The following is a 25,623-nucleotide window of genomic DNA, read 5'->3' on the forward strand; positions in this document are numbered from 1 at the left end:
GTATGCCTCAGATTTTAAAGGGGTTATCCCATGAATTTAATACTTTTTTTAAACTCACTTTTGTGCTTCTCTGGGGGACTTTATTCACTTTCTGTGGGTGGGCAGCAGCTCACATGAGACAATTAAACACCTGCATCTCCCAGGATAGCTCTTGTTAAAGGATAACTGTCATATTTTTATTTTATTTGCTAGTTTATTAGAGCTAGGCATGTATACCTGAGTTAGTCAACGACTGCCAAAAGATCTGTAATTACCTTATAATAACAGCTTTCATTAATGTCTCCTGTCCCTTTCCACTGCTCCCTTAAAAGACCGTTGCTCATCTGTCTCCAGCTAGGAAGACAAAGGGGCGGTCCTCCACACTGCATGCCTGCATTAGGCTTCAGAGTGAGTAGGCGTGTCTCTCAGTAATCCAATCTGATTGGCTGGCAGGGAGCTGCTGGCTACAGCAAGTTTGTATGTGACCTGAGGGAATGCAGTTTTGGCCTCAGAGAACTGGCAGAGGAGCCATCTTGAGAAGATCCTCATAATGTAGGATTCAAAACAGTCGTAACTAAGGGGAAAACTCAAGGAAAACAGTGGTAAGTGTAGAAACTAAAGATTGCTTTATGCATAATGCTGCTGCAGCAGTAACATATGCTAAAATTGATTTTTTTGATGAAAATATGACAGTTATCCTTTAACCCCCTTCTTCCCCAACATAGATAGTACTCCCTCCCATATAGCTCGAGAGATACATATGGTATGTAATTCCTTCTCCACTGTTTATAGAGCAATCTAGCTATATAGTTCTATGAATGAATGAAAGAAAGGTGTCCAGACCACTTTGCTATGAGAAAATTACGCCAACACCGTCTTCACTTTGATAGGACCAGGCAGTGTAAACGGCATCATACCTGACCCTGTCATTAAAAGTGCAGAGGGCGTGGCAGTTGCAGAGAGAGCAGAGCCTCTAGGTGTAATGGCCACGCCCCTGTTGCTCCTAGTGGCTCATTTGCATATATTAAAGCATCATTTTTCTCAGCAATGCGGGCACATATGAACATGGGACCAACACAGATGTCTTCATCTGCCAAGTGCACATGTAACAGGTCAGCCAGTGTCATAGGTACTAATCTGCTCAAGGATGCCCTTTATGGACTTTACATTTCTTCAAGTACCGCCAGGGCTGATTGATAAAAAATATTGTTCTCAGGATCCAAGATTGAGCAATTCTCCTATTTATATTCTTTCAGTTCCAATAAATTTGCTCTTCAAAGGCACAAGTTCTTGCTGAGATCTATCCTGCGCACGCTCGCTTTGCGGAACATCGCCATAGCAACCCTGACCCAAATGAGAATGTGGAGGAAGATTGTCATTGTCCAGGAGCTGAGAGAGCAGCATGCCCTGGAGAGATGCAAATGGCATTTACAGGATGAGGAGCAGTGGCAGACTCAGAAGGAGATGGTAATTGCAGATGTCACTTTACTGCACGATGCCCAAGATCTCTGTAAAAAATTCTCCAGCCAATACATCATACCAAGCGCTTGGGCACAGCCATGGGTTCGGAGCTTGCCACTTGTGTTGTAAATCAGATTTCTTCCCCAATCTTCTTAATTTGCAGCATCAATTATAAAAACATTTATGAAACTGTCTAAAAAATAAGCCTGTCTCTGTTGCCCATAGCGTCCAATCACAGCACAGCTTATAATTTTACAGGACTGGTATATGAAATAAAAGCTGTGATGTGATTGGTCACTATGGACGAAAGATAAGGTTTTCTTTTAGACCATTTCAGAAATAGGAAGAGGCCTAAACGCTCACCGGAGTGATGTGGCCTCTTCAAATGCTGATTGGTGGGGGTGATGGGAGTCGCACCTACACTGATCAGATATCGGTGACCTATCCTGAGGATAGGATAAAAAAAAAAAAAACTTTAATAGGGTTGCTTGTTTTTTGTTTTATTTTTTTAATTAACTTTTTGCAAACATCTGTGTATTTGTGATATTCTTTCTGTATGTATGCATATACTTGTCAACTCTCCTGCAACATCTGGGAGGCTTCTGAAAAAAGGAGAAACCTCCTGGACTTCTGGAAGCAGGGCTGTACTGGCCCGCCACAATACCAGAGGATCCTCCAGTGGGTCTATTGTCTGAAGACAAAGTGGGCCCCAAAAGTCCAGAAGAAAAATCCCAAATTGGAGCTGCCTTTGTAGCTAATCACTTGCCACTAGGCTCTATTTCTTGATTCAAAACAATTAGACTTCGTTGATGATATAGGGATTGAGCCCGAAGAATAATTTCCACTGGTGGGCCCAAGGAACTCCAGTCTGACATTCTCCAGAAAAGTTGGCAAATTTCCCTTTAAAGGGGTTGTCTCATCTCATACATTGGTGCCATATCACTATGATACGCCACCACAGTCCGATATGTGCGGGTCCCATGTCTGCTCCTATCTCCAGAACTTTCCACCCAAAGTGAAGGAGAGCAGATTGTAACAATGTGTGACAATATGGCACAATATGTTGATGGCAACCACCTGTTCAGCAGATAACAGCGAAAATTAATCAGGTCTCTGGTGTCCTATAATAACTAAGAAGCTATAATAATACCATACAATAGAGATGGAGTTAAATAGGTCAACCTGAAGATGGGATGTCTAAGTTGGCCAATACATCCATCCCCATAAAGAAGGCCATATGATGAAATATAATAAAAGATGATCTCCTGAAGAATACATGACCAATTAGTTCCCCTGGTAGGGTTCCCCCACCTGCTGTCAATTGGTGGCAGGTGCCCCACAATGTAGCACGGCCAAACTGGAGCGCCATAGATGTCCCACTCGGCCATGTCAATCTTAGGGAGAGTGTTGGCCACCTGCATTAATCTTAAACACTGAAGCTCATGTTAACACTCCCGTATCCCTCTGCTGACAATATGTTGCACGCCAGTGTAGATAGTTTATTCAGCAAAGGACTTGGTGTCACTGTGCGGCACGTTAGTGTCATACCATATGACAAGGGATCGGTGTGCATAAATTATGATCTCTGAAAAGGCACATTGTGTGAAAAACTATATATAAGAATATCATGACAGAGAGGAGGTATGAATGAGAGGACTGGTATATTAGTAGAGTGGTGCCCACCTAGTACGTTATGTAAGTGCCGATTGTCATACTTGGAAAATTATTGGATAAACAATGTATAGAGCGCTATAGAATAGATTCGGCTATTTCCAGCAGTCCCATAGAGGTGAATTAAGAGGTGGCCATGCATGTGCGGTGCGCTCTCTATTCACTTCTACAGGACTTTCAAAAATAGCCGAGCATTCACTTGGCTATATTTGGAACTCCAATAGAAGTGAATGGAGAGAACGCTCACATGCACGCTGCTCTCTACCTTCACGTTGGAGGCCCTGTTCTAGAGATAGGTGCGGGCCCCACATATCTAACATTGGGATATGCCACCGTTGTATGAGATGTGAGAACCCCTTTAAAGCAGCCCTCCATGTACTTTAACTGTATGTGGCAACAGCATTCTTGGACCATTCTCTCTCCACCTCTTTTTGTGACATTCCTAATATGATAGGGCCTCAGAGCAGAGATATGATAGGGCCTCAGAGCAGAGCCTACTTTCTTCCAGAAACAGTGCCACACCTCTCTACAGGTTGTTTGTTGTATTGCAGCTCAGCCATTCAAGTGACTGAAACAGAGTTGCAGTTCTACACAAAACCCATGGACAGGTGTGACGCTGTTATTTTTTGAAGAACGCTGCCATGTTTGGCATTGGGTCTAAATGAAATGGTATGCACCTATATATTTGTGCATAATAGTGTGCACTGTGGGAATGTAAGTATTAGGTTGCGTGCACACGACCGTAAGTGTTTTGCGGTCCGCAAATTGCGGATCAGCAAAACACGGATACCGGCTGTGTGCGTTCCGCGATTGTGAACAAGAGTAGGACATGCTTTATATTTTTTGCGGAGCCGCGGAACGGAACAACGGATGCGCACAGCACACAGTGTTCTGTTCGCATCTTTTGCGGCCCCATTGAAATGAATGGGGCCGCACCTGTTCCGAAAAATTGCGGAACGGATGAGGACCCAGAATTACGGTCGTGCGAATGCACTCTTAGTATGTTCTTGTATTTTTAATAGAATGCTCACATCTTAGAAGAAGAGAACAAACTGGAAGAAGAAACCTGGCAAGCGCACAGTGATTTTCAGCAGCAGCTACTTTTAGATTTGACAGATGCAAATAATGGCATCCGGCATCACATGGAGCGAACAATTGGACAAATGCTCATACACCGCGCACAGCAGGAAGCAGCAAAGACCATGATGGAAGATAATGGCGAATTTAAGGTATCAGTCATGTACTTGTTCTCTCCTGCCATCTGAATATTAGCCATCTCCATAGAAGATCCTTTCCCTAGAGCTCACTTCACTCCTCCTCTCCTCTAGTTAGAGACTCGCATTGTTGCAATGAACCATCACATACTGAGGTTTCAGAGAGTTTTTTGGAGAATGATTTTAAATAAAATAAAATTAATCTTCCAGAAACCGTTCCATGTTTTCCCAAGTCAATAGGAATGAGCTGTAGTACCAGTCCCAGAGGTGGGGCCTACACCTGTCAGACATTTAATTAAAAATTCTGGCTATATTTAAAAAAAAGGTTTAAAATTGTGAAGATTTCACCCCGGCCACTAGGACCCAAGATATGTCATGACTTCCTGTTTTTTTAGAGCAGCCACATGGCCCATAGACACAATGGACAGGAGAGGACCCAATTGACTTTTATTGGAGATTTTTCTAGGCTTGGTCTGTGACCTGTGCTGAGGTCAGGAGGGAGTAGATGAGCTGTGATATCACTTATTGTGAGTGGTGGACATGAGGGGACCCTATTGACTTCTATGGGAGATTTTTCTAGGCATGCTCTGTGACCTGAACAATGGTCAGGAGGGAGTAGATAAGTTGCGATATCACCTATTATGAATGGTGTACAGGAGGGGACCACACTGTCTTTTGTGGAAGGTTTTCTAGGCATGCTCTGTGATGAGGTCAGGAGGGAGTAGATAAGCTGTGATATTGTAAATGGGGGATCATGTTTTATTTATATATATATATATATATATATATATATATATATATACAGTCGTGGCCAAAAGTTTTGAGAATGACATAAATATTGGAAATTGGAAAAGTTGCTGCTTAAGTTTTTATAATAGCAATTTGTATATACTCCAGAATGTTATGAAGAGTGATCAGATGAATTGCATAGTCCTTCTTTGCCATGAAAATTAACTTAATCCCCAAAAAAACTTTCCACTGCATTTCATTGCTGTCATTAAAGGACCTGCTGAGATCATTTCAGTAATCGTCTTGTTAACTCAGGTGAGAATGTTGACGAGCACAAGGCTGGAGATCATTATGTCAGGCTGATTGGGTTAACATGGCAGACTTGACATGTTAAAAGGAGGGTGATGCTTGAAATCATTGTTCTTCCATTGTTAACCATGGTGACCTGCAAAGAAACGCGTGCAGCCATCATTGCGTTGCATAAAAATGGCTTCACAGGCAAGGATATTGTGGCTACTAAGATTGCACCTCAATTCTTGTTAAGAAGGCTTCAGGGCGTCCAAGAAAGTCCAGCAAGCGCCAGGATTGTCTCCTAAAGAGGATTCCGCTGCGGGATCGGAGTGCCACCAGTGCAGAACTTGCTCAGGAATGGCAGCAGGCAGGTGTGAGCGCATCTGCACGCACAGTGAGGCGAAGACTTTTGGAAGATGGCCTGGTGTCAAGAAGGGCAGCAAAAAAGCCACTTCTCTCCAAAAAAACATCAGGGACAGATTGATCTTCTGCAGAAAGTATGGTGAATGGACTGCTGAGGACTGGAGCAAAGTCATATTCTCTGATGAAGCCTCTTTCCGATTGTTTGGGGGATCTGGAAAAAGGCTTGTCCGGAGAAGAAAAGGTGAGCGCTACCATCAGTCCTGTGTCATGCCAACAGTAAAGCATCCTGAGACCATTCATGTGTGGGTTTGTTTCTCATCCAAGGGAGTGGGATCACTCACAATTTTGCCTAAAAACACAGCCATGAATAAAGAATGGTACCAAAACACCCTCCAACAGCAACTTCTTCCAACAATCCAACAACAGTTTGGTGAAGAACAATGCATTTTCCAGCACGATGGAGCACCGTGCCATAAGGCAAAAGTGATAACTAAGTGGCTCAGGGACCAAAACGTTGACATTTTGGGTCCATGGCCTGGAAACTCCCCAGATCTTAATCCCGTTGAGAACTTGTGGTCAATCCTCAAGAGGCGGGTGGACAAACAAAAACCCACTAATTCTGACAAACTCCAAGAAGTGATTATGAAAGAATGGGTTGCTATCAGTCAGGAATTGGCCCAGAAGTTGATTGAGAGCATGCCCAGTCGAATTGCAGAGGTCCGGAAAAAGAAGGGCCAACACTGCAAATACTGACTCTTTGCATAAATGTCATGTAATTGTCGATAAAAGCCTTTGAAACGTATGAAGTGCATGTAATTATATTTCACTACATCACAGAAACAACTGAAACAAAGATCTAAAAGCAGTTTAGCAGCAAACTTTGTGAAAACTAATATTTGTTTCATTCTCAAAACTTTTAACCACGACTGTATGTGTGATCTGTCTTTGGTTTTCTGCCTGTGGCTACTGAAAAGCTACCTATGCAGAAAAGGAAATCTTGACCTATTATTAGGCCTAGTGCCCAGTGTGAAAACTGCATGATTTTAGGCATTTTTAATATAAAGAATGACCTTAAAAATTGAAACACAAATAACCTAAAATTCTAAAATATATATATTTAATGTAAAAATGTGATTTAAACAGTAGATAATTTTCTGATAACACATTCCCTTTAAATGGGGTTGTATAAGATTAGAAAAAAGGGTGACATGTGTAAACATATTACATCATACCAGATGCCAATAGTGCCGGCACATTCTATTTTAGACCCTAGGTTGTGGACACAAATAATTGAGCGCTATCCAGATGGTGTTTTTGTGCTTGGATAACATGAAATTCAGTTATTTTTCCATGGATGGAATTGTACGTGACTGTTCTGCTTCACCTCCCACCATGCTACATGCAAGCAACATGTGTTTTAATGTTATTCTTTTTTACTTTTCACCTTATTAAATGGCAGGAACGTCTGGTGGAAGCTGCAGTTGAGAGTGTGTATGTCACAAGCAACAACGTCAACAAGTTAGTCCAAGGCTACAATGAAAATATAGAAAAAATCTTAAAGGATCATGAAAAGGAGAAGAGCAAACATTTGAAGGCAATAAAAGGTAAGATCTAGTCCTCAACTACCGTACACGTCTCAAACTATCTTTGGACAGCATGGTACAGATTTATCCTTCCTCATCTTTCCTCTCACCGGACATGTCCTGATAGCTTTTCAGGGGGAAAAAAACATGATTTCGAGATATTGAGTCACAAAGTGTCAATCCTGTATAAGTCTTTGTGCGGTCACCCAGTAGTTGTGTTGTGCATTGCAGCCTGTCAAGTGGCATTCATGACCTATGGATTGAGATCATGGGTGTCATGCTCATGACTGACCTGAAGCTTCTAGAAGACTGGTCGGGTCTCTTTCATATACAATACGGCATTGTTTTTACTTACTATTGGCCGGGCTTTGTAAGGGTGGGTTCTACCTGGCTTGGTGCTGCATTCTTGCCATTTGACACTTGTCCCTGGACTGAGAACATATATACATAGGAAAGAATATACCTTCATACCTACAAGTTTGACAGTGTGTAGAGACAGGAGTAGAATGGCTGCAAGTCCTCCTTTTCAGGTGGCCACATCCCGTAACTCTGAGGTGGGCTTCTCTGATTATCCCTCTGAGTGTCTAGGCTCTAAATGGCGACAGCAGTCTCGACCCTCCCTGTAGGCTCAGCCTGTCCCATGCGTCCTGCTGCAAGAAAGAAACTTCCACACACACACATGACTTCTATGACCCCAAATTTTCTCCTCCACTTGGCTTCTCCCAGCCAAAGCCTCCTGTTTCTCAACCACCCTCTTGGACCAGCAGCAGTGTCAGAACAAGACATTGCCATAAGACCTCTTGCCTCTACCTTTCACCCCTGTGTTAGAGCCCGCACTCCTTCCCCATGGGCTCGTTCTTCCCTCACCCCTGTCCCCAGCCTCAAAGACAACACAGGCTGGTGGAGCTCCTTTCCATTCTCCTCATGGCTCAGTGCCCCCCTCTCTCCCTCGCTAGAAAGTGATGTGGAGGCTGCGTTGTTAGTGACAAGAAGTGGGTACCTATCTTTTCTGTTCCCACCCGAAACGTGGCGCAGGCCTCTTTTCCATTGCGGCCCATCCTCCTCCTCAACCCCACTGCCCATACCTCCAATGGCCACCCCATTACCCCTTCAAGCATCCCAGTGACACACTCATCACTGGGCTGCACAGCTGCTGGAACTCCCACCTCATCTATTTAATCTTCTCCACCATGGGTCTCACACAGCAGTAAAGGAGACACCCTCCACTCCCACCCAGTTTCCAGTACGACCACCGCTCTGCTTATCTTCTGCCTAGTGGAGTCAGACCTCCTTTTCACTGACCCTCTAGCCTCCAAGACCGCTTCCTTCATTCCAATCCAAGGCATCCTGTGCACACCGGCATCCCTACCTTGACTTTCTTTCTCCGTCTCGACAATTTGGCTTGCCAACAAGTGAGTGTGAGTGGTAGAGTGCATGGAGGGGTACAGAGGATTTAGTATACAACATGGGAGACATACGCCAAATATGAACACTTATATTGGACAGATTGTCAAAGCCATCACAGATGCCATTAGCTGTCCAAACCACACATACTCAATCCCCACTTCACAATGCAGATAGGCCCACCTATCAATATGAGCCTGGCTTGAGGCTGTCCCCTACATGTCTTATGTTACCATTAAGCTGGCATTTAGCTAGCATTCCTGTGGACAGGGAATCGATACACAGGCCCTTTAAACGCATGGGCAAGTCCGAACAGAGAAATCAAAGCCATTGCCTCGTAATGTTGGAAATTGGCTTCAATGTTTCGCTATATTGGTGAACACTATTTGCGAATGCTTTCAAGAACAGGGAGCTGCTCTCCTTACATATGTTGATATGATATAGAAAGGCTTCAAAAAGGCTCAATTGGCAACCTCCAAATCTATCAGCACACTCTGTGTCCTAGAAGGTGGGAAGCAGCAATTTTGAAATACAGTTTGTTTTTGGATCCCATTTACCATAGTATCTCCCTGACAAACGCATTGTCACCTTTCAAGAAGGAGAGGTCTTGTCAGCTACCTCCAGACATCAAGGATTTGGAAATGGAAGTGCCTCCCTCATTATGGAATCTCATTTGTGAAACCTTATGTGACTGATGGAGCATTCTCTAGAGACGGTTAGGGGAGAAGAAGCAGGGAAACTGCTCTATAAAGACAGTGTTTTAGCCTCTCTTGGCAGTGTGATGCCCATGGCCGGGGCCAGCGCCTGGGGGATCCCTTGCCCGTTAGGAGGTTTCTACGAAATATGTCCCTCTTATAGAGCAAGTAAATGTGATGCCAGTTGCGGTTAAGCAACAGGAACATGGAGTCCCCTTTCTAGATGGTAGTGTTGGTACCCACAATATCCCTGCTGATGTTGTGTAGCACTTGTGTCACGGTGCTCCTATCTGAATACGGGTGGATCCCAGACGTGGTCGACCAAGGCAGTGCAAAAGGGGATAAAGAACTTGGATGGGGTAGAACAAACTTGAGTCCAGACTTGGTAAACGTTGAACAGTTGCTTTTACTTGGCATAAACGGTAATCAATACAGTTTCCAGACTTTATCTTGGTTTCCAATAGGTTTCAGCAGGCAAATACTTATCTGCAACAATCTCAGCTCTGCTATGCTGTAGCTTTCTCAGCTCTGCTATGTTAGCAATAGTAGTAGTCTCTTTCTCTGTAGGTATTCCTAGGAACCTCTTGTCCTGGTATTCAGTACCTCAAGCTTTGGCTCAGCTTGGGTGACGGCAATGCAAGCTCAGGACATGTAGCTAAACAGTCCTTTGCAGGCAGAACCTGCCGGCCCACCAGAGCAGGCAGCACTCTGCTGGCCTACACACAACCTCTCCCTTAGGAGGGTAGACTAGAACTCTGCAGGCTCGCCCAGGAGGAACGGGAACCTGCTGCTTCCCCTTACAGGGGCTAAGCTAGACTGACTCACTACCACTAAACTCCTCCTCTCCTTCCCCCTCTAGAGGGAGAAAGAAAATAGACAATCCAGTCCATTCCCTCCTCTTGCACTGCCAAGAGTTGCTGCCACCTTGTGGTAACCAGGCACATTACATGAACATAATAATTACTTGGAGTAAATATGCACATTATCAGAAGATGACATGAATTACATTGGATGACAGATATTAGCACATATGAAAATGGTAGCAAGGTTTCAAAAGGAGTGGTAATGGCACTCTAGGTCATTACAGCAGCTATAAGATATCAAGAAGGCTCAGTTTCTGCTGCCTCTAAAGCACTATTGGATCTTACATTTCTGTGTCGGCTTAGAGGATAGGAGAAGGGTGTTGAAATGGAGTGATGGGGTACACATAAGCCCATTTGGGTTCGATATCCTTAATATAGATTTCCAAAATGGCTCTCGTCTGAGGGGGGGAAGGGGGTTCTTGCCGGCTAGAAATTAGGATAAACTGTCTAGGTGCCCATAGACGTCAAGGGTTTTGCATTCATGTCACAATATTGTTTGAATGAGAAGTTCGGAACCAAATTGGAGCTAAGATAAGGGTGGACATATCTGTGACTTAGTGGTTAGCACTGTTGCGTTGCAGCACTGGGTTCATTTGACCAAGGGCATAATTTGCATGGAGTTTGTATTTTCCAGTGTTTTTGTTTTCATTATCTTTCCACATTACAGAAACATTCTAATAGGTTCTGATTGGCTTCGTATGAAATAGGGATGAGAGATGGGGGCAGGAACTGATGTAATGGGGACAATCTCCGTATAGAACTGTTGAATATGTTAGGAATAAATAAATATTCCTGAAAGGGACGTCCACCCTCAGACAACTTTAATGAAACCTATAGTTCATAGTCAGGCTGTTCAGTTTGCATGTTTTGAAAGTTCCAACAAACATTTAGATGTGTCCTTACTTACCTTTGCGTTTGGCTTAACATATTCTGAGATGTTTGGCAAGAGAGAAAACAACATGATTTGTTTGATATTTTGTCATGAGATGTCTACTCTATAGGTGCCTATATGCAGCCAGCCAGTGGTTGTGTTTTGCATTGCAGTCTACCAAGGTTTTTGCTAGCCTGTTGAATTTGTTTAATCAGAAATGAGTGTTCTTCAAAGGGTTGTTCAATTATTAATTTAATCACCGCAGCCTCTTCAAACAGTTTTATTTCAGGCTGGCGCTCTGGGTGTGTGTCCTTTATCAGGGGTATGTCCTTTCTGTTGCAGCTTTCTGTGTAACTGTCACAGCTTCTAATGGTAGATCTAGTTGGTGGCAGTAACGGATATAACTGAGCACATGCGACCATCTCAGCCATGTTACTGAGATAGACAAAGAAGTAAGGAAAATAACAAACAGCAGGTGGCGCTATACAGTTAAATTTTATTGAATAGCTCAATGGCTATGCTAAAAAATTATATTACACGCAAATACAAAAGTATTCAGATCCATGCTGATTTGAAAAATGTAGACTATTTTTCATGGGACAACTACTTCAACTAAATGTAAAGGTTATGTACACCTCTGGGGGCAATTTTCTATTATTGCATTGTACTTATTTTGAGCTAAAAATAATTTTTTCACTTGGGCTTTATTACAATTATGGGATTCTTTTTTGTGTACAGAGCTGAGAAGCCGTAGCAGTAGTCTGTGGATTTTCTCTCTTTTCCGTCAGTTGGGGAGCTGACAGGCTCCTTATCTCTGCTCTCTGACCTTATAAACACTCATTATAGCTCAGTTCTTATCTTACTGATAAAAATGTGGCTTAAATAAGTGATTATGACCTCTCAGTATTTTAGAGTTAAGGGTAATTAGATGACCAGCAGAAAGTGAAAGTACCAGTTGCCGAGTTAGAAAAACAGGTGACCCTTTGTGACAGAACGGCTCATTATTTTTAATAAAGGCCAATTGAAAATATGATTTTTAGCAAAAAATGAGTATAATGCAATCCTAAACAAAAATTGCCTCCGAAGGTGTACATAGCCTTTAAGATAAGGTAAGAGTGGACACCTCTATATGTACCAAACATATTTAACTGTAATGCCAATTCAGTAGTATACATATGTTATTGGTGTCCATGGATGGCCCATGAATGACCAGTTTTTCTAATGTCACACAATCCTTTTGAGGGATAGAGATCATTGATAAGCATTGTCCATGGCCAGAAAACCAAATTGTTAAAGTTAAAGGGGTTGTCTGCTTGCAGAATTTCAAATATATGTGATATGATAGTTAATAGGCGGGTGGGGGCACAGTCAGAATCCCCACCTGTTAGCCAGAGTTAGCCTTTCTTATTCCCGGACTCAACAGTTCATTGCACAGCCCATTTATTTATGAAAACGAGTAAGTGCTTCATGTCCCTTGTGGTGATATTTCAGGGAGATTGAACACTTGCTTGTAGGTTCTCCCAGTTGCAGGATACCGTGTGACCAGTTTATCAAACAGGGATTGTTCAAAGTGAACAAACCCTTTCATGTTAAAGGGAACCTGTCACCAAAAAAATGCTTACTAAGCTGTTAATAGTACCTTATAGTGCTGCATAGTAGTTTCCTAATGCACTTTTTCATCATTTAGCCGCATCTAGCCTCCTTGAGAAATCGATGTTTTATTCAGCCGCTGCCCCCTGCTTCAAGTCAGGTTTGAAGTCAAGGGGGCAGCGGCCTAGGTGTCTCCAATGCTGCTCTCCCCGCCTCCCGCCGCCTTTATTGACAAGCCGGATCTCAGTGCCGGGACCGCGCTCCCAGCCCGCATGCGCAGTAAAGGGCTGCTGTAGCGCGATCCCGGCTCCGGCTCGTACACTCAGCCGGCTTCAGTTTTGCTACTGCGCATGCGCCCGCCAGCCTTACATACTAGCGCAGTTACAGAAGATGCCGGGCGTTTGCGCAGTAGCGAAACTGAAGCCGGCTGAGTGTACGAGCCGGAGCCGGGATCGCGCTACAGCAGCCCTTTACTGCGCATGCGGGCTGGGAGCGCGGTCCCGGCACTGAGATCCGGCTTGTCAATAAAGGCGGCGGGAGGCGGGGAGAGCAGCATTGGAGACACCTAGGCCGCTGCCCCCTTGACTTCAAACCTGACTTGAAGCAGGGGGCAGCGGCTGAATAAAACATCGATTTCTCAAGGAGGCTAGATGCGGCTAAATGATGAAAAAGTGCATTAGGAAACTACTATACAACACTAAGCGTTTTTTTGGTGACAGGTTCCCTTTAAAGCAAAAATGTATCATTATGTATCATTATTCTTAAATTAAATGTTTTATTTAACAGAAAGTGCATCAAAACTGGGAAGCAACCACAAACTCGCCAAAACCAACCCCATGAAGAAACTTCCGGAACCATCTTCAAGTTACGATCTTCATGAAAAGTGTGTGCTCCGCTCTGCTTTTCATTTTCAATAGTTTTGATAAATCTGTCAGTATGCCATAATAGGGAAAATAGAATGGGTTTATCCAAAGTGGACCACACCTTTAAAAATTATAATACAAAGCTATCTACCCAAGTCTTCTCCAGTCACATTAGATTCCAGAAATGGTATTGATTGACCTTAAAGAGGTATTGCAACTTCTAGATATTGATAACCTGTCCTCCTAATAGGTCATCAGTATCAGATCGATGGGGGTCTGACACCCGACACCCCTGCCGATCAGCTGTTTTTGGCAGGCACCAGAAACTAAGCAGTGGATGGAGCTGAAACAGAAGGCTACGTACACGGTGTAGTGGTCGTGCCAGCCTACTGCAATTTGGCTCCTATTCAAGTGATAGGTCATCAATATCTAAAAACTGGAATACCCATTTATATGGACGTGGGCCTCCTTTTGTAAGCACAAAGACAATATGGTCATGGCTTGAAGCTTTTCATCAGTGGCATAATGGTATAAGTGCGGTTGTTGCAATTACATCTAAGCTTTAGTGCCTAACGGAGTCCAAAGACCCTTCTGCCATATAAGAAAACACCAACATTGTAGATAGCACATGGTAGGTGAGATGCCCTGTTACAGATGGGGCACAAAAGGTTCAAGTCGCACCTCTGTTTTTTATGCTTTGCCATCTCTGGATGTGTTGCGAGAGGTTCTTGTACTCACAGTAGACATAAGTGGAGCAACATCTCTCCATATGCTGTGTTAGATCCGGATGTCGGGTCATAACACAGATCAGCTGTGGCTTTGGAGACTTGAAGTGCCATGTGCTACCACAATTCCTGCAGTGGCCACTAAAGGAGAAATGTGCTTTTTGCTTGCAACATTTCTGGGTCATTTTTGCTGCCAAACCCATGGTGTTAAGTTGATCGCCAGAAATCCATCATTTATGGAGGAGGTTATCCAAATGGGACAGCCATCATTCAAAAGCATTCTGCTGGTTATAACAGAAAGTTAGCCAGCGTCATCTTGCCACATTTCTTTCCATCTTATCTACCGTATGTAAAGATATACTAACGATTTGTATATTTTAAAAAAAACATGATTAATATCTGTTTCATTAGGCTGATTTCTCAACAAAAGCAGTTGCTGGAAAAGCTCAGACACTTTCAACAGATCCGTTTGGAAACCCTGAAACAGAAGAAATCGGTTCTACATCTTCTAGAAGGACAGCTGGAGAACAAGCTGAAGGTAGCATTTTGGGGTGTCTTCACAATGTGAAGGGTCATGTTGGAAAAATGTAATAAAATGTTACGTCTATGCACACCCTAAAACTCTGTATCCATTCGTCTATTCCTCTTTTTAGGATACAGAACAGGAGTTCATCGCTGAACTGGCTTCAATGGCTAGGATGCGTCTGGCTGACAACAGTTCTTCAGTCAACAGGAACATGAATTCTGGTCAGTAGCTGGAACAGATAAGTTGATAGATGGAAGGTTTTGTTTTCTAGAAAACTTCTCGAGGTTTTATGCTTTATGTTCACAAATACACATTAGTAGAAAGGGCTAAGGGATTATACTTGCATCAAGGCTTCTATTTTTTTGATGGATTCAGTGAGGAAGCTATTTTAAAGCCTACCTATTATTTAAATTATTTTCCCATAAATTAGTAGTGCATTATGTTTATAATATATATCTCATTGAGGAAAACTGCTTTATTTTTCTTTCCTCCTATTACAATGTCTCTTAACTATTCAGAATCACCGCACTCACTGAAAAACCATGATGACAATGAAGTATAAAAGTAAGAACTTCTCACTGACAGGTCATGTTACCCCGGTCAGAGAAAATCTTCTGTGTGTAGCTACCTGAACATTTCTTAATATGGTACCTCCACCTGTACACCTCATGCTATTGCTGAGGTATGTTCTACCTCATGGCTGTCTTGGTAACTGACCTCTAGGAATATTAGACTCTTTTATTGCTTGACCCTGCGAGATAATAATTTGGTAGCAAGTCTACTCCTAGTTTTCCTTGTCATTTTCTGTCAACAAAAGGAGAATCCTGGCAAGAGCAAAAAGGTAAGGCTACTTTCACACTTGCGTTTTTGCCTGATCTGGCAGGGATCAGCAAAAACGCTTCCATTTTTGATAATACAATAAGCTGCATCCGTTGTGAACGGATCTGGTTGTATTATCTTTAAAATAGCAGTGACGGATCCGGCATTAAAACCATTGTAAGTCAATGGGTGACGGATCCGTTTTTCTATTGTGTCCGAGAAAATGTACCTGGCACCATACCATGGTGGTATGGGAACGCAACCAAACGGAACGGAATGCATTCTGGTGGACTCCGTTCCGTTCAGTATAGTTTTGTCCCCATTGACAATAAATGGGGACAAAACGGAAGTGGTTTTTCTCTGATATTGAGATCCTCTGCCGGATCTCAATACCGGAAAAGAAAAATGCAGATGTGAAAGTAGCCTAAGAGTCCCTCAAAAAACAGAGCTCCAGTGCGCATAAAAAAAAAATTAAAAAAAATGAGTGGAAGGTGTGGAAATTAGTTTAAATCCTAAACTATAGGGTATTCTATTAGTAATTACAGCCTATTTTTGGCTTAAGTATTCTAAAGGAGTAACTTGGTAACCCCAAAATAGACACCTTCCAGCATTTGTCCAATGGTATTTTTCTTTTTTAACTCTGCATGTTCTGGGTATGACATTAATTCTGGCGTTCCTCCAACAGGTTTCTCTATATTTAAAAATGTAACAAATATGACATCAAATGCCAAATGCTAGGAAGTCATCGTGACATTTTAAAAAGGCCGAAAAAATGTGTGTGAACAAATCTTTAATAGGAAAATCTAATGATCTTTTGAACCGCCATAGATGCATGTATGAAGAACACATGAACTGTGTAATATTCGGCTACTGATGATAGTCTCTAAAGAACGCATTAGCACTGACTAGAGATTTCACTTACTGTAAATCTGACATAACCTTCTAGATACACTGTCATTGGCAATGGACCTTTGAGTCCTTTTGTTCTAAGAATGAGTGGTGGTCTGATCTCCTCCCATGTGTCTATAATGCCTCGGGACTGCACTTGACTATTCACAGAACTCCCATAGAAGTGAATTGACAGAATCACAAATGTGCGACCACCTCGCCATACACAGCCGTATATAGCCAGCAAATGGGGCCCCGTTCTCAAGATAAATAAGATATCCCGTGGATATGCCATAAAATTAGTGGTTTCGAATACCCATTTAGGCCATGTGTACACATTGCATATTGGACATGGAAAATCAGCAGAATAATACAGCATCAGATAGGCAGATGATACTTTTAAAATCTTATCTATACATATCAAAAGTTTAGGTTGCAATCTGAGCGCTGAGGCCCCCACGATCCCTAGAACAAGGGAAGAGAAGCGCACACAGCGCATTCCCTCTTCTAACTGCAGGACAGGAAGTGATACAGACTGAATAGAAAGTCTATGGGCCCGCCTCACTCCCTATGGGGTGCCGTTTGTTCACAATGTATTTTGTGACACAAAATGAATTTAGTGATCACAGAATTAATTTTGTCTTTACAGAAATCTTTTTGTCGCACGTTATTTTGTGACACACAATTCATGATTTTGTCACAGACTTATTTTGTGACTCAAAATTCATTTCTGTCATTTTTTCACACAGAATTGATTTTGATAAACAGAATTTATTTTGTGTCGCAAAATTAACAGAATTGTATCTCGGGGCACAAAATTCATTTTTTTACGCCACATTCATTTTGTCGCGCCGAATGGTATTTTGTGACACACAATGGATTTTGTTACATGGAATTCATTCTGTGGCACAAAATTCATTTGTGCCGTTTTGTCACACAATGCTATTTTGTGACGTTATCAAAAGGCAGCATGTAGGCTGCTGTTTGTTCCCATTGTGAACTATGGTGTGCCATTTGTTCACAGTGCATTTAGTAGAATTCTGTCAAAAATGACATTTTGTGTGACAAATTGATTTATGTAATTCGATGTCACAAAAGGACATTCTGTGCAAGAAATAAAATTCTGTGTGACAAAACAAAATTTTTGCAACAAAATGACATTTTGAGTGACAAATTAAAATTTTGTGCGACAAAATGACATTTTGTCACACAATGATATTTAGTGCAACAAACTGAATTCTGTGTGACAAAATGACATTCTGGGCTGCACTGTGAACAAATGGCGCCTCATAGCTCCCATCTCGTACAGTGAGGAGAGAGACTCTGCTAAGAGCACGTTTCTCTCCTCTCGTTCAATAGATTGGTGGGAGTTCCTATAACATATCAAAAGTTTACTGAAATTTAATGGGCATTTGCTATTATTCAGCATTTTTTGTTCTCTTTATATCCTGTTTATAGGGCCAGTTTTTTTGTGTTTTTGCCTCATGAAAGATTTTGCCTTGTTGAAGGGGTAAGTGAGGTCTGTATTACATGATCCCGCTTGTGTTAGGAAAGTAGGGTGGCTTGACTTCAGTAATGAAATCTGTTTGATAAGCACGTTTTCTGAGAACTTTTTCATTATTACATTTCGCTCTTCTGGATGTAGATGACTTCATTCTTATTGTTGCATTGTCTTCCTACTCTAGAACCTTCCAGCAGGATCCCCTCCATGAAGAAGTTAAAATGACCAGGTAGAAGTGTCAGCAGAAGTCATGAAGCTTGCCGCACAACCGGACACCTGAATATGAAACTGGTATTGAAGTGAACCCCATCTCCTCTATGGTACTGGTCTCTACGAGATGGATAACTTGTACTGTGGTTCACAACTTCACATTCATGGGTGGTCTCCTTAACACCACCGAACAAGGATGAACATCAAACCACACATAATTGTGACAACTTGTAGTCTGAAGTAAAGTATGGAATAGGAAAGTGCGTTGTGAAAAAGATCTAACGTTCTTCTGACAAACTCGGGCTAATCCATCCTCCATGCACATGGCTAGTGTCCAATAAGAACTGCTCTTGGCTATTTTCGGAACTCTTATAGTGGTTAGCAGAAGGTGACTGTGCATGTGTAACTGCTCTCTGTTCATTTTGGGGACCCTGTTTTGGAGATAGGTGCGGGTCCCACCTCTGGGACCAGCTTCTATCTGACATTGATGGAATGTGTGAGAGGCGACAGACAACCCCTTTAAAGTTGTAAATACAGTTCTATAGAAAAACACACAGAACATCAGAGTATGATGCCAAATGACAAGCTGTCTGTTGCATGGGTGTACATTATGTACATGTATAGCAGATAACACGTAGGCATGGAAATAGCGTGGAATTTATCATTGTAATATATTAAGCTTAGGGTATTTTCACACTAGCGTTTTTGCTGGATCCGGCAGGGTTCAGCAAAAACGCTTCTGTTACTGATAATACAACCATCTGCATCCGTTATGAACGGATCCGGTTGTATTATCTTTAACATAGCCAAGATGGATCAGTCATGAACTCCACTGAAAGTCAATGGGGGACGGATCAGTTTTCTATTGTGTCAGATAGTGTCAGAGAAAACTGATCCGATCCCATTGACTTGAATTGTGGGTCATGACGTTTCGTCTTTCTCTGCATCCCAGGACGGAAAGAAAAACAGCATGCTGCGGTTTGCTCTCCGGTATGAGAACGCAACCAAATGGAACGGAATGCATTCTGGAGAATTCAGTTTCTGTTCAGTTACATTTTGTCCCCATTGACAATGAATGGGAAAGAAACGGAAGCGTTTTTTTCTGGTATTGAGACCCTATGACGGATCTCAATACCGTAAAATAGAAACGCTAGTGTGAAAGTAGCCTTAAACAGTTTGCACTTCAGATCTAAATAGTCCAAATGTCCACATCATGTTTTGGGGTGGGAGTTTAGTTTTATTCTGTTACATAGCTCCAAATCTCCTTTTCTATTGCACAGTGATATAGATAAATGATAGAATTCTGTTTACCTGCAATCACCACATTCCTAAGAAATGGACATACAGTAGGGGGGTGTAATGTATATTTGGGGTAATTATTTTTAAACATGGTACTAATAAAATAGTATCCTGCTTTTTTATTTCACAAATTTTGAAAATAATATTTAATGTTTTTCTAAAATATTTATTTTGTGGTTTTAATAAAACATATATATTTCCTTATTGTCTGCTTATTTGTTATAATACATTGCCAAACATTTAACAGGTTGCAACCCACAACACGGCCACTGGGTGGCCACACATAGAGGATAGACATCTTGTGGCACAGTATCACAAAATCCATGCTTATTTTAAACTAAATTGTGTGTCACCTCACACCACATATCTCAGGATTTGTTAATCCAACAGGTATAGAAGGATTCCAATAAATAATAAAGTCTCTGTACAGGATATTTGTCCCCTCAAGCGCTGCAAATCCTAGGACAATGTGGGTGAAAGAGTCCGCCAAATATAGTGATAAAAAGAAGGATCGCGCTGCAGGAGAATCTTTTCTGTTTAAGTCAAAACTCTTTCTTTTATATTCGAAAAAAGTCTTCAGTTAATAGGACCACATACACACGTCAACTCTCAACAGTGGCATGGAAACCTGAAATGTAGTGAAAAAAATGCACTATGGTGTAGTATGCTCCAAGCACCTATCGCGCCTTGTGTATATGATATACTCACAAGACTCCACTTGTAAAACGCGTGGATGAAGGTCTCATCAGTGTCTTCAATAGGAGAGCTCTGTAGGTAGAGCGGGCATGAGCCAGGAGCCATCGATTCAGCAGGTCTTAATCCAAACCGCGATCCAACCAGTAAAGTGCCGCTTGTAAAGGATAACACCGGACTCCCACTTCCAACGATCTCAAAGGAAGGAGGAAGTACGTACCAATGTGTCAGATAAAGAGGATTTAATATACTCACAAAAGTACAGGTATAAAAGCGTGTTAAAAACAATCTGTGTTGGGCAACACAGATTGTTTTTAACACGCTTTTATGGAGAAAGTTCAGCACTGCTGCTACTCTCCCTAGGAGTGGCCGTCCTGTAAAGATGACTGCAAGAGCACAGCGCAGACTGCTTAATGAGGTGAGGAAGAATCCTAGAGTGTCAGCTAAAGACTTACAAAAGTCTCTGGCATATGCTAACCTCCCTGTTAGCGCATCTACAATACATAAAACACTAAACAAGAATGGGAGGATACCACAGAGGAAGCCACTGCTGTCCAAAAAAACATTGCTGCACGTTTACAGTTTGTACAAGAGCACCTGGATGTTCCACAGCAGTACTGGCAAAAAATTCTGTGGACAGAGGAAACCAAAGTTGAGTTGTTTGAAAGAAACACACAACACTATGTGTGGAGAAAAAGAGGCACAGCACACCAACATCAAAACCTCATACCAACTGTGAAGTATGGTGGGGGGTGCATCATGGTTTGGGGCTGCTTTGCTGCGTCAGGGCCTGGACGGATTGCCATCATCGAAGGAAAAATGAATTCCCAAGTTTATCAAGACATTTTGCAGGAGAACTTAAGGCCATCTGTCCACCAGCTGGAGCTCAACAAAAGATGGGTGTTGCAACAGGACAACGACCCAAAGCATAGAAGTAAATCAACAACAGAATGGCTTAAACAGAAGAAAATACGCCTTCTGGAGTGGCCCAGTCAGAGTCCTGACCTCAACCCGATTGAGATGCTGTGGCATGACCTCAAGAAAGTGATTCCCACCAGACATCCCAAGAATATTGCTGAACTGAAACAGTTCTGTAAAGATCTGTAAAGAATTAATCAAGGCAACTGGACTTACTGTAGATTTCTTGAAAACGTTTCACTCGTTCTTCCAACGAGCTTTCTCAATTCTCAGAAGGCTTTAGAGGGCCTGTTTCCCCAGCGTGCACCTCTCAGCCCTCCAGCACGGCAAAAAGCCTCAGATCCCCAAAAACAGAGACATCTCTGCTGAGCCCAGCTGCCTATTTAAGGTCAGCCAGGTGCTGCCAAAACCTGGATTGGTACTTAAACTCTGATTCGGTATTTGACCTCACCTGGCTGGAAACCAGCCCAGCCACACATGCTGGGAGGAAAATACCTGCCTTGCCAGACACAACCCCTCACTGTGTCACATAGCCGCCTTTGTTCAACCCTGAGGGGGTGGACACACGCCCGACAATGTACCCGGGACAGAGCATCCGCGTTTCCCTGCAATCGCCCTGCTCTGTGTTCTACCGAGAACTTAAAAGTTCTGCAGAGACAAAAACCATCTGGTGACCCGGGCGTTCCTGTCTTTAGCATTGCTCATCCACTTGAGAGGGGAGTGGTCGGTCACCAGGCAGAACTTTCTCCCCAACAAATAGTAGCGGAGAGACTCGAGTGCCCACTTGATAGCCAGGCACTCTCCACTATACTGTACCTGGTTTCGTCTGGGATGAGCTTGCGGCTTAGGAAGACAACGGGATTGACTTCCTGAGACAGTACAGCGCCGAGGCCTACTTTGGAGGCATCCGATTGTACCGCGAACTCCCTCTTAAAGTCGGGCGTCACCAAATCCGGGGTCCCACACAGGGCCGACTTCAAAGCGGCAAAAGCCTCTTCCGCCCGATCATCCCAGCGAACCATCACTGCTTTTCGTCCCTTCAAGAGCCTTGTCAAGGGAGCGGCTAGAGTAGCAAAGTGGGGAACAAACCTCATGTAATAGCCCACCATTCCCAGGAATGACTATTTTCCTAGTGGCGACAGGTCGGGGCCAATTCCATATATCGCCTATATTTTGTTCTCCTGGGGTTTGACGACTCTGCGCCCAATGACATACCCCAGGTACTTAGTCTCTTCTAACCCTATCGCACATTTTTTTGGGTTAGCTGTTAAGCCAGCTTTCCGAAGGGAGTCCACTATAGGTTGCACTTTGGGTAGGTGACTTTCCTAGTTGGTACTGTGGATGACATTATCGTCCAGGTAAGCAGAAGCGTACCGACGATATGGACGAAGCACAATGTCCATTAGTCGCTGGAAAGTGGCAGGGGGGGCGCCATGCAAACCAAAGTGTAAGACCTTATATTGATACAGCCCCTCAGGCGTGATGAAGGCAGTTTTCTCTTTGGCAGCCTCCGTTAAGGGCACCTGCCAGTACCCTTTCGTGAGGTCCAAAAAAGAAAAATACCGGGCTTGTCCTAACCTCTCGATAAGCTCATCCACCCGGGCATGGTATACGCATCGAATTTGTAAACCTTGTTAAGTTTTCGAAAGTCGTTACAAAACCGCAACTTCCTGTCTGGCTTGGGTACTAATACTATAGGACTGGCCCACTTACTTTTGACTCCTCAATGACGTCTAGCTGCAACATTAGCTGCACCTTCTCCGATATGGCTTGTCGCCGAGCCTCGGGTACCTGGTATGGTTTTAATCAGACTTTTGCCTGAGGCTCAGTGACAATGTCATGCTGGATTATGGAAGTGCGTCCAGAAGGTCTGAGAACACATCCGTGTTCCGACTAACGAACTCCCTGGCCTCCTAAGGAGAGGCTGTCAACAATTTTTACTGTGGCAGCCGTCTCTCTTGCATCAGACAGAGGGGCCGGTACTACTTCTCCTAGAAAATCCGGCTGCGGGCTGTCTTCTGTACAGGTTTCCCCATCTTTCCATGGTTTGAGTAAATTCACATGGTAAACCTGCTCCGGCTTTCACCGCCCTAGCTGGTGTACCTTGTAGTTTACATCTCCAATTTTCTCGAGTACCTCGTAGGGGCCCTGCCACCTAGCTAGGAACCTACTGTCCACGGTCGGCACCAGAACCAAAACCCGATCACCCGGGTTAAAGATCCGGACCCGAGCATGCACATTATAGACCCAACTCTGATCTCGGTGCTGCCTCCATATGCTCCCTAACAAGAAGCAACATTGTCTATATCCGATATTGCATCTGGGTAACGTACTCAATGACACTTTTATGTGGAGTGGGTTGTTGTTCCCACGCCTCTTTGGCCATGTCCAAGAGACCGCGAGGGTGTCTGCCATATAGCAGTTTGAAGGACGAGAACCCAGTAGAGGTCTGGGGTACCTCTCGCACTGCGAACATGAGATAGGGCAAAAGGAGGTCCCAGTCCTTCCCATCTTTAGTCACTACCTTTTTCAACATATTTTTTTATGTTTGGTTAAACTGTTCTACCAGACCGTCCATTTGCGAATGATAAATGGACGTCCATAGTTTTATGTGCAGCAACTTACAGAGTTCCCTCATCACCTTGGACATAAAAGGGGTCCCTTGGTTGGTCAGAACCTCTTTAGGTAGTCCTACTTTGGAAAACATCTCCATTAACTCCTTAGCTATGAGTTTGGCGGATGTATGTCTCAGTGGCACTGCCTCCGGGTACCGAGTGGCGTAGTCTAGAATGACTAAGATGTGTTGATGCCCTCTGGTGGACTTCCGTACTGGGCCTATGAGGTCCATAGCTATTCAGTCAAACGGTACTTCGATAATCGGGAGAGGTACTATGGGACTACGGAAATGTGGCTGGGGGCTAGTTATCTGGCAGGTCGGGCAAGACTTACAAAACTCTTCCACTTCTTTGACTATGCTGGGCCAGTAAAACCGCTGTAGAATACGATCCTGAGTTTTCTGCAGCTCCAGGTGACCCCGTGTTGGTGGGCTAGATCTAACACAAGCTTGCGATAAGCCTTGGGGACCACCAACTGTTAAATAGGCTCACCCTGTAGCTGGTTTACCCGATACAACATATCCTGATGAATCACAAAACGGGGAAACATTGACCCTGCCCCAGGTTGTTGTAGTTCACCATCTACTATTAACACATTTTCCCAGGCGCGGGGTTGGGTCCTGACGTTGGGTGGTACCAAAATTACCCCCGGAGACATTGAGGTCTGCCAATTCAGGACCCGGCGGCAAGGACCCTCCACGTCTCCCACCATCACACTTAGCGGGGTTGTCACCCCTACTGCTGGCCCTTCAGTCTCAGGTTCCCAGGGTTCTGGTCTCCCCGCTGAGCCGGGCCACTCTGCTAGGGTTACGCCTGTCTCATGGGTATCAGTCACTCTCATAGCAGGCCACAGTTCTGGGAAGTCTCTCCCTATTAGAAGTTCGTAGTGTAGATTTGGGGCAACTGCCACTTCGTGAGTCCATCTGCCAGTCCCTGTGGCTAGAGACACCAGGGCGTTGGATAGTCTTTTAAGTCTCCATGGATGCACATGACCCCGACTTTCCGGCCAGTATACTCCGCTGACCATACCAGGGGAGGCCTTACTAGGGACACCAGACTCCGCTGGAGTGTCTCCTATCTGCTGCACACAGCTTCCTGGCATATAGCGACTGACGGTAGTCATAGTTGGTATCCATGGGTTCCACCTGATGGGGACAGTCAGCTCTTACATGGCCCGGCTCCTGACACCGCCAGCAGACTATCGGAGCCAGGTCCGTAGAGGGTACACCCTGGGTGGGTTTGGTTGGTACAAGTCGCCGGGTCTGGGATGGAGATTTACGGGGTTTGACTGGCCCCCTCCCAAAAGAACCCCCTGTAACAGTCTTGGTAGCCTCGTAGCACTCCACCAGGTCCACCATTTCTAGTGCGTTGCCAGGAGACACCTGGCCGATGCAGAACTGGAGAAGGGGTGGCAGAGCCCTCCATAAAAAATCAGCCAATAGTCTATCCAGCATAGCCGTGGGACTCAGCACATCAGGCTGTAGCCACTTTTGCAAGAGGTGGAGCAAGTCATAATACTGGGTCCTCGCAGGCTCAGCTGGCTTAAACCCCCACTGATGTACCCGCTGGGCCCGGACCAACACATTCAACCCCAGTCTTGCCAAAATCTCACCCTTTACTTGTTGGTAGTCGGCCGCTTGATCATCCGGCAAGTTGAAATGCACCCGCTGGGAATTGGATGCCAGGAATGGAGCAACGACCTCAGCCCACTGGTCACGGGGTAGCTTTTCCCTGATGGCCACTTTCTCATACATCACCAGGTAGGTTTCGATGTCGTCTGTGGGGTCATCTTAGGAATTGCAGCACGGACTGCTTTCCGGGCATCGTGGACGCTCGGGGTTGCTCCTGCTGT

General features: G+C 43.9%; 1 protein-coding gene across 1 annotated transcript in view; it reads left to right on the forward strand.

The window, feature by feature from the left end:
- The window catches only part of EVC (EvC ciliary complex subunit 1), a 155,758-nt gene extending 137,087 nt beyond the window's left edge, over positions 1-18,671 (forward strand). Inside the window, exons 14-20 of the mRNA XM_040419113.1 lie at positions 1,236-1,446; positions 4,134-4,340; positions 7,168-7,312; positions 13,501-13,597; positions 14,714-14,840; positions 14,956-15,049; positions 18,221-18,671. Coding sequence (XP_040275047.1) covers positions 1,236-1,446; positions 4,134-4,340; positions 7,168-7,312; positions 13,501-13,597; positions 14,714-14,840; positions 14,956-15,049; positions 18,221-18,261 — 922 coding nt within the window. The 3' untranslated portion in view covers positions 18,262-18,671. The remainder of the gene's footprint in view (positions 1-1,235; positions 1,447-4,133; positions 4,341-7,167; positions 7,313-13,500; positions 13,598-14,713; positions 14,841-14,955; positions 15,050-18,220) is intronic.
- The last annotated feature ends 6,952 nt before the right edge of the window (positions 18,672-25,623 follow it).

The sequence above is a fragment of the Bufo bufo genome, chromosome 2 (genome assembly GCF_905171765.1).
Source record: "Bufo bufo chromosome 2, aBufBuf1.1, whole genome shotgun sequence".
NCBI lineage: Eukaryota > Metazoa > Chordata > Amphibia > Anura > Bufonidae > Bufo > Bufo bufo.